At 43.9% G+C, this 9947-nt stretch overlaps 1 protein-coding gene across 1 annotated transcript; it reads left to right on the top strand.

Annotated features, from left to right (window-relative positions):
• The first annotated feature begins 6850 nt into the window (after positions 1–6850).
• LOC147638760 (transcription factor MYBS3-like) lies at positions 6851–8374 on the top strand. Its single transcript, XM_086798734.1, has 3 exons — positions 6851–7420; positions 7489–7697; positions 7783–8374. Exons 1-3 carry the CDS (start codon positions 7093–7095, stop codon positions 8254–8256), a joined length of 1011 nt encoding a protein of 336 aa, XP_086654860.1. The 5' UTR covers positions 6851–7092; the 3' UTR covers positions 8257–8374.
• The last annotated feature ends 1573 nt before the right edge of the window (positions 8375–9947 follow it).

The following is a 9947-nucleotide window of genomic DNA, read 5'->3' as shown; positions in this document are numbered from 1 at the left end:
ATTTGCACAAGTGGTTCTCTCTTTGCCAAGGGTTCTCTCTCCCCACAAAAGCATGCTTGTAATAGAACAAATAGATGTGATCTCCTTGGCTAGTTGTGATTGTTGAGAGCATCAAAAGACACATTACCTAATTACAAGTAGGTTTATATAAAGAACTAAGCTTTTGGAAAATTTTCCTTTAGCTCATTTTTTTGTTAACAAATTAAAAAATACTTATGGTGTTAGATTTCTCTTTTTAGATTTCTCTTTTTAGATTTCTCTTTTCAGTAATCCCTTGGGTGCTACGAATTTTGCTATGAATATGCATGTAGCTCCAAATGGTTGTCTAAAAGGTATTTTGATGTCTATCTTTTGCAAAAGAAACTAGTACCCAAAATTATGTATCCTAGTAAAAAAATACTAAAAAATGGGCATCAGGAGCAATGAACTTAGAGGGGTTCAATTGAGAGAGAGAGATTTGAACTTTGAAGAATGTTAGTGACTGAGGAAACTGAGTGACGGAGCAGGACGGGAGGAGTTAGGGTTTTGACCCCTCTCAAAAACGGCTAGAGTCTCCCTCATTACTTGCTATCTATCCCGTCAGCCTTCTACGGAACCAAACATGGGGGAGGCCGTTAGTCACTCCCCTTGCTTTGAATCGATGCCCTAGTGGCGGTCCTGTAGATTCACCTTGGCTGCCGTAATCTATCATCGCGCACTCGACATCAATGCCACCTCTCCTAGGTGTGAAGGACAAGACTCCTAGCATGTAGGGGCAGGTGTGGCACGTGGTGGAGGAGCCCCCTTTTCCCACCATGCAACAGAACCCCATCTATCAAATGGCTGCCTTTCTTTAGGAAACTCATCTCAACCTGTAATCTTCTCTGGCCCTGAGGAATTTCCTTCCGATCATACTTCAGGGAGCCAAGCAAATAAGGGCAATGGAAGCCTCTTGCCCCAAGACTCCAAACAACGAGTGCCATCCACATCCCTCCTCACACCGGCGGGTAAAGGAGCACTCGCATCTCTCATCCCAAAGATGCAACCAAGTAGAGCCCTCGACCCCCCCCCTAACGAGAAGCACATGCCGTCTATGGAGAGCAGTTATATGGAAGAGAAGGAGGTTGGTCGGCTTTTGACACTGCTCCACAAAGACCCAGTCCCCACGTAGGACTGTAATCTGGGCACATGATGATCAAGAAGGAGACGACAGTCAACGTGCTGAGCAAGAAGGCAATGGCAGTGCAAAAGGTAAACCATCCATCTTTTTGCCCGAATTTGGTGCATGACTGGCTCATGGTTTACTAGTCCCGTGCTCTCATAGGTTTATGTCATGGCTTAGAGGATGAGTTAGGGCTAAGTGGGTACCAAGGGGTGTAGAAGTCAAACATATCCAATTCTTACCAAACAATTATTATTGCTTCTTTTATTCAAAGAAGCAGAGATGACCCTCAATATCCTAGGTGTAGGACAGTGGTGGATGATTAGAAACACTTCGTTCTCCCTGTTTCATTGGTGCCCTGATTTTTCAAAAAATGGGCCTAAACCTTTAAGATTCCTAGTGTGGGTAGAGCTCCCAGACCTTCCCCTTCATCTGCGTCCTCTGTTAAAATACATTGTGGAACCGTTAGGGAGACTTCTTGGTCAAAGACTGAATTCTGATATGAGTCCCAGGTGGCACACTCAAGCTCTTGTTGAAGTAGATTTGAACATAGAATTCCCTAATGAAATCACAATCAACTTCAACCTCAATAGCAGCATGGTCCAGCCTGTTTTATTTAAAAATTTGCCAAATGCATGCTTTCACTACAACAAGCTAGGACACTTCATTAGAAACTGCCCTCTCAAGAATCCCCCTCCTGCCCAAGATAATAAGAAACCCTAATCAGATGAGTCTCTCCCCCCCAGATCAAGATAGGTTTCAAACTGTTCAGAAAAAGGGAAAATGTCCTAGACGCCCAGTTAATAGGCCCTTAGCTCGCATGAGGAAGCTGGTTTAGGACTCATAGATCCATTTTACCGATAGATTTCAAAACGAAATCGACCAGATGGATTTCTATGAAAATTCCCCAAGAAATTCTCTAAGTCCAGAAGAAGAGAAGCTTCCAAGCCTTGCCAACAAGGACATAAATTGGGGTTGGAACATCTAATTCCCCAATACCTATTCAGGAAAACTCTCTCCCCTCAATAGGGAGGCAAAATCCCCCCTCAACTTAGAATTATCTCATCAAGAAGTTTCCTCATCCAAAAGGAGAATCTCCAAAGTAGGTTTGAGTGTAGACTCCCTTGTTTTGCTGAAGAGAAAGAGGAAGCCACATTTCAAAAACCCAAAGAAAATAATGTTTAAATCTATTCTCTCCTTCAATGTTAAGGGGATTACGGACCCCCTCAAAGTGTCCAAGATAAAAAAATTGGCTCTTTAGAGAGAAAATACAAGTAGATTGCGTTGGTCTCCAAGAAGTTAAAGCTTTTGGCATGCTTCTTAAGTCTAATCTTGAGAAAATTTCTTAGGATTTAATCTGGTTCTATTCTGACCATAGCCTTGGTAGTGGAGTCATGGCTTTGGGAATCCACAAGAAGTGGTAGAGCTGCATCAAGGGTTTCCTAGTTGACACGACCAACATATGGGTGGCTGTGAAAATGGTCATAGACATTGAGTGGTATATGGTCTCAATGTATGCTTTGGGCCCTGCTAACACTAGGCCTGCTTTGTGGCAATCTCTTCTTCAATTACATTTGCCTATTATTGTGGTAGGAGACTTCAATATGGTTGAAAACAAACAAGACATGCTATTTGGATTGGGGCTCACTTTGAAGGGGGGATGGAGCGCAAGAATTGGCTTGCTTGTAAAGGTTTTCATGACCTTATTGATTTTGCCACAACTGCAGAGAAGAATATAGTAATACTCTCATTCGAGTATTAGATTCCACCCACATCTCAAATCATAAGCCTATTCTCATCTCCCTTCATAAAGTAGAACCCCAGCCTAAGGCAGGGTGGTTTCATGCAGACCCTTCCTTGTTTAACCTTCCATTGATTCAAAATATTTTTCATGAGTCATTTCTTTCTCATCAGCAGTCCCTGCAAGAGCTTGGTCCCAAGCCATTGGGCACACTCAAAAGATGCTCAAAGACTCCAAAACTCAGAGAGATAGATATACAGTAGCTAGGAAGAAAGCAGCTCTTTACGAACTTGAAAGAGTTGAGAAGGCAGTCAACCAGGGAAACTTAGCTTGTCAATCAAAGTATCTGGAGTTAAAAGCAGCTTTGAAAAGGCAAGAAGACATAGAATTCAGCAAACTGCAACTTTTCCTTCGAGAATGATGAGCAGGGAAAGGGGATAGGCCTAGCAACAAGGAAACATTCAATTGCTTGAAGAAAAAGAAGGAGAAAGACCTAATTCTGATAAAAATGGTAGACTTGCTAAAGCCAAAGTGGAAAATGTGTCTATTGTTCATTCCTATTATTCTGAGATATTCAGTTCTCATCTTGTCAGTTCCCTAGAGAAACAGAAAGCCTGTGCAACAATTGCCATGTGTAGGAAGAAAACAATCCCTCCTTCTTTGGCTGTCGTACTAGAAAAAGATATCAGTGTAGGGGAAATTGAAAATGTCATTGATGCACATAAAAATGGCAAAAGCCTTGGTCTTGATGGACTCCCCAATGCATTCTACAAAAGCTTCAAAAAGACGCTCTCACCATACCTTCTTATGGTTTGGAGAGAATCTCTAGCCTTTGGGGCACTCCCAAGACAAGTAAATGAAGGAGTCATCAAACTCATACATAAAAGAGGTAGCAAAGAGCTCATCAATAACTGGAGGCCGATAACTATACTTTCATCGGCCTATAAATTATTTGCCAAGCCCTTGCTATTCGGCTGTTTGACAACCTCAACTTATGGATCAGAAATGAGCAAAAGGGTTTTGTTAAGGGCAGATATATTCTGGATGCTATCATTGCAATTTGGGAGAAGGAGTTGAATATGCTCAGAAAACAAACCATGATTTCATCTTTTTCAAGATATAAGGCTTATGACAGACTTGAGTGGGGTTTTATACTGCAAACTCTATAGGATATGGGCTTTGGTCCAAGGTTTATCAAGGTTGTTCACACTCTCTTTGGGAATGCCTCGCGGCGAGAGTTGCGGTTGATGGAGAATTTTCTCCCCCATTCTCCTTAAAGAAGTCTATCCGGCAAGGATGTCCTCTTGCACCTCTTCTATTTGCAATAGCTGCAGATGCCTTGGGTTGGCTTGTTGAAAAAGAAATGTGGGACCATAGATTAAGAGAAATAAAGATTCATGGGAGTTCCAAGCAACTCTGTTTACAACAATTTGCAGATGATACAAACAACTTGATTCACAATGACCCGATGTCAATTGAAATATTCTGAAAATGCCTTGCTTCAGGTTCAGTTATTAACCATTCCAAAACTTGTATCAAAACCCTTCTGAGGGACCCACCACAATGGCTGATTGATCAGGGATGTCAATGTATACAGGAAGAAACAATATTAAGGCTTCTTGGTATTCCGATAGGATTTGGGGTCAGCATGAATCAAAGGTGGTTGTGGTTTATGGAGAAAGTCAAAATGAAATTTGCATGCAATCCAGCCTAGCGGGCATAGTAGTGGGCAGAGTAGTGTGCAATCAAAGGTCTTGAAGCACATTTGAATTCCTTGCTATTCGGCCTATAAATTATTTGCCAAAGCCCTTGCTATTCGGTTGTTTGCATGCAATCTAGCCTAGCGGGCAGAGTAGTGGTCTTGAAGCACATTTGAATTCCTCTACGACTATCTTCTTCCTCTCCTGCAGGAGACCATCGAAAGTTAAGCTCAAACCACTTGAGACACTCGGTAGAAATTTTCTCTGGGGAGGGGATGCAGACATATTTTAGGATCCTGAAGGTAGCGTGGAAATATTGTACCCTGCCGAAGAATAACGAGGGTTTAGGTATCCCGGATTTAGCTGAATTGGCAGACAGAATGTCAAGTAAATGGATGATAAGAAGTCTGATGAATGCTTCTGAGGACTGGGCCCTACTTCATAGGGATTCCTCCCTCTTCTCTGTCCAAGAATGTAATAGGTGGAAAAATCTACCGGCTTTGACCCTGTACTTCAACAAAATCCCCATCAAGCCTAAGGGTAGCCCTCTGGTCAAAGGACTCTGGTTATCCTGGAGGAACATAGTTAAAATATCATCAGGATTCTATTTGGATTTCAATTGTATATCATGACTACGTCCCTGTGCAATTGTATAAGACGGCTCAAAAACTCTCTAAAAAGGGCATCTCAGTCTGGGCTGATATATGGAACTTCACTGAGTAGAATTAGATGTTTGGAGAGGTGTTAAAATAGCAGTTCAGGCTAAATGCAGATGATGTAATGCTGATCATGTAGAGGATAACACTCAGGCACAATCACAATGCGCAATACATTTAGTCCAAAGGCGTGCTTTTTGCCTAGGACATTTGTATGGAAAAATCAAAACTCCCTGTTGCCTATTCCAAGATTCAGAAATTGCGACCCACAATTATACTCCAAACTTAACAAAAGATGGAATATCAGCTGGAACAGACATCAATGGAATTATAGGTTCATGAACATATGGTCTAAACATGTCCCTCCTAAAATGTCATGTCTTATGTGGCTTGTACTACACCATGCACTATGGACCAATGATAGAGCAGCTCTATTCAGGATAGGAAATGGGTTTTGTCACAACTGTAACAAAGAGAGAGAAACTATTTCCCATCTGTCACAAAATCCAACCAGCGCTCTCTTTTTTGAAAAAATGTATTGCTCCCACTCACCCTCAAGAGCTCACTTGGAAGGAAGGGTTACTAGGGGAAGCAAATGGCTGTTCATCTAAATTGTGGAATGTGATCAGATCAGCGTTTCTTTGGATTGCCTGGATCTATAGAAATTCAATGCCTTTTCAAAGTAAACCGATTGATATGGTACAGGGATTGAATAATTGCTTGATGATGCAGATTCGAAGTGCTCTACATGAAACCACTGAAATGCTGTTGGTTGAGATTGAAGAGCTAAATGAACTTCTGGTCTGATAAAATGGATGATGTGGATGAAGACACTGTTGAGGTCATTAGGGAAACAGAAGATGAGTTGGTGATTAAAAAGAGGGAAGTCATGGTTGCAGCGACTCGGGATGAAGAGCTGTCCCGTTACATCTTGGACCTCATCGAGTTACAAGTAGCACTCTGAATCTAGGCATAGTGGCGAGTTAAGTTTCTCAAGTCAAAAAGCTTGATTTTGTAATAAGCATAGTCATATGGTAGATTAGACTTTTCTTTAATATAATTTCAAGTTTTGTTAGAAAATAAAAAGAACTTAGAGGGGTTCACAAGCGTCCGACTAGCTCTGGCCAGACGCTTCATCCGCCAATGGAAAAAAATGCCAAGGCCTTGATTGTTTCACAAGCAGGCGGGCATGCATTGCCTACGTGTCATCCTCGTCATCACGGCCAGGTTGCGGGCGTCGCTGAAGCCTAGCTCGAGAAGTTGTCCGTGAATGGTGGGCCAATCATGGAAATTGGCTCCCATGGATGGCCCGCTTGCGCTCTGCACGCTGCCTCCAATTTGTTGAAGCCCGAGTCCGAGTGCCCAACTTCCAAGTGTGACAGGGCCTTGACGGACGCACTTTGGTCAAGCCCCATGATGCCCGCCCAAGGCCCGCCACATCGCCTCGGGTGCCGAACAGTTGTGAAACCACCCTTATTATTTGTTTGGGAAGACTACTTCCACCAGGGTCAAAGAGTCACGACTCAAAGAACGTGGGCGGCGGCTAGTTTAGGGCGGCGCACGTTTGAAAAATGGTTATAACTTATTCCTGCCTGCCCACATGCTCTGGTGAGGGACTAACTGTCTGAGAAGAAAGGCCGTGGCGTGCGTGGGGGTGGGTGTGAGAGTGGGTTCACCCGCCATCACCACAGCAGTGCCAGCAGCACGGTGTACCCCTCTCATCTCTCTGATTGCTAAGTAGAGTAGGTAGTTAATTTCTTCGATTCTTTATTATTAGGGTCATAATTTTGTTGCACTTTGTTTCGCACGATCTGAGTGCGTGGGATTGCATTCTTCCCGAATCCCGAGCTAAGCATGACCCGAAAGTGGAAGAGTGCTGCTTTGGTGACCACAACGGACGTCGGGCACGACTCTCAAGCGTGTGCACATAGCAGCAGCAGCAGAAACCAAGGCAATCCAGACTTGGGCGCCGCAGGGGAGAAGACGAAGAAGCAGCACCTGTGCAAGAGCTGGAGCGTAGGCAACCTATCCCACATGGATAGTTTACCTCCGGCCACTACCCACCACCGGCAGCGGCAGCAGCAGGAGCATAATCCTTCTAGCTGCTCCTGCTCGCAGGGTGGTTACGCTTCAGATGGCATGGTGCAGAACAGCAACGGCAGCTCAAGGGATCGAAAGAAGGGTATGCCCGCTCACTCGATTCTCACATCTTGCTCATGTCTCTTTAAGCAAAACTTGTAATGTTTTCAGGTACCCCTTGGACTGAAGAAGAGCATAGGATGTTCTTGTTGGGCTTGCAGAAGCTGGGCAAAGGCGATTGGAAGGGCATCTCTCGAGGCTATGTCACCACCAGAACCCCCACTCAAGTGGCCAGCCATGCGCAGAAGTACTTTATCAGGCAAACCACCTTGACGAGGCGGAAGAGGAGGTCCAGCCTCTTTGATATAACGTCTGAAGCTGTGAGTATTATATGGCCCTTCCTTTGGTTCTGGCAAGCTTTCTGCTCTTCTAGTAATCAAATATAAGGATGTGGCGTTGAAACAGGGATCCATTGCAGACCAGAGTGATGGTGTGGCCGAACCTCAACTGCCACCATTGCCGCCCTCCCGCTCTGCCAAAGAGAAGCTGATGCAGCTACTTCAAGACCCAAGCTGTGAGCACTCCTTGGAGGCTGCAAGGGAGCCCCCACAAATGAGTGCAGGATTAGAGTGTTTGCTGCAAGGCCTTTATGGTCCTCCTGCAGCATACGCCCTCCTGGTCCCTGCTGGTGGTTGGGCAGGGTTGGCGCCGGCATCATCCAATTGCAACAACATAGTTCGGCCCACTCCTATCGTCCCCACCACTCCCGTCAAGATGGATGTTTGGAATGGAATCTCAGAGTTGAGCCTAGGCACCTTCCCTTCACCAGCTCCTCCGCTATCTTTTAAGTTATCAGAGCACTCTGCGTTCCATGCCAACCCATCTTTCTGCACCAAACAAATTAATCAAAGTGCAGGAAAGGCCATCAGTGTTGTATAGGTTTCGCATATTGGTAGCCCCCCCAACTATCTGGTTATTGTACCGTAACTCGATGAAAGACCGGTGGCCGTTGGCAACGGCAACAATATATTAATTCAACATGGATTTCTCATTTCTAGTCGTTCCGAGATGATTTTAAAGAAAATTTCCTTCTTGGCTAGATTATTGTTGCCTTGCTTATGTCCTATTGAAGGTCTTATAACCACTCTTTAGAGACCTTGCTCCATGTGTGTATTTTGGGTGCCTTGAAGGTCTTATAATCCCTCTTTAGAGACCTCGCTGCAGATGTGTATTTTGGGCTGTGGGTGCTAGTGTGCGCACCGCAAGAGAAGGTGCTCTATGTATCTCTTCCTCAATAACTCTCTCTCTCTCTCTCTCTCGTTTCTCCTCGCACTGCAAGAGAAGGTGCTCTATGTATCTCTTCCTCAATAACTCTCTCTCTCTCTCTCTCTCGTTTCTCCTCGCAATGATGAGGGATAGACTTGCAGACGTGTGAGTTCACAGGAGTGGGTTCATACGGTCGCTTACAGGGGTGTGAAATTGCAAATCAAGGTTCCTCATTTCTGTCTCTCTGTGTTTCTGGAAGTACAGGAGGAGTGGAGGTCACAGCAAAAGGGACGTTGGTTTTCACATAAGAGTGAAAATGTATGTTTACAGAACAACAAAAGTGTTGCCTATCAAAAGAAATGTCAGCTCACCTGCGTCATCTACGGTTATTGCTGGAAGGGCACAAACTTTTCTTTCCAATTCTTGAATCCCCTCATCTGGAAAATTCAGGATTTTTCAAGGTTTTTACTAACACGTCTCAATTTTCAAACCTTTACTCTTAGAATACCTACGTGTTAGTACTTTTCTTTGAATTAGGGAACAATGGGGGCTGTCTAGAACTAGCGTAAGTTGGGTATGTATCACTTGGGAGAAAACAGGTGATTTTGTAGAATTTGGTATCCATAAGTTTGAATCTACACACAAAAGAGTAACCACCAATTGCATCCACGTTGATCCCTTGAGAAGTTCACATCTCTAAAAGAACGAGCAATATTGCTTGGAGTGAGATTTAGACCACGATACCACTGTCCAGCTCTTCCATCTAAGGTTAGACTAATGCACCAACCTTGGTAAGGTTGTTAAGATTCCCATGGGTCTCACAAATTTTCTCAAATGTTTCCAAATGTTGGATCGGGTAACCACATCACTTGTAAATTTGGTCAAATATCTTGCTTTTGCAAGTTTGACAACTAGCCTCTTCATACTTCTCCCGCCATTCCCAAAAGATCATTAGGTGTTGTCTCTGCGGGGAGTATTATTAGAGGTGCAACCCCTGGTGGCACAACATAATGATAGCTAGGTGGAACAACACCATGATGCATTATTGACCTCATTTGCAAGGCGTGCATGGTTTCTAGGAGTTGATCTTCCATGGTCAAAATAGGGGTTTAAATAACATGGTTCGTGTATCACTTGTCCCCTTCCTCCTCTTCCTAGGATAGGTCTTACAATTGTCTGTGGTACCATTACAATGACAGTTTCTTAGGGTACATCGGTTGCTAGAGGAATACCTTGGATTGGTCTTTCCCTTCCTTTAAAGTCTCTTCTTCTAGTTGTGCATGCCGTTGAGCTATTTTTGTTAGGAATTTTGGAGATCTTAGCAAATTCTCCACATCCACCATGGAATATATAGCTCTTGTTTG

The sequence above is a fragment of the Cibotium barometz genome, chromosome 5, assembly GCF_041138505.1.
Source record: "Cibotium barometz isolate CiBa-2024 chromosome 5, ASM4113850v1, whole genome shotgun sequence".
In the NCBI taxonomy this organism is placed as follows: Eukaryota; Viridiplantae; Streptophyta; class Polypodiopsida; order Cyatheales; family Cibotiaceae; genus Cibotium; species Cibotium barometz.
Note: the sequence above shows the minus strand (reverse complement) of the source record. Positions and strands in the feature narration are given on the sequence as shown.

Excerpts from the sequence above, each read along its gene's own strand:
- LOC147638760 (XM_086798734.1), top strand. The coding sequence starts at position 7,093 with ATGACCCGAAAGTGGAAGAGTGCTGCTTTGGTGACCACAACGGACGTC. Across the intron at positions 7,421-7,488 it reads CTCAAGGGATCGAAAGAAGG|GTACCCCTTGGACTGAAGAA; the intron begins GTATGCCCGCTC and ends TAATGTTTTCAG. Across the intron at positions 7,698-7,782 it reads TTGATATAACGTCTGAAGCT|GGATCCATTGCAGACCAGAG; the intron begins GTGAGTATTATA and ends GCGTTGAAACAG.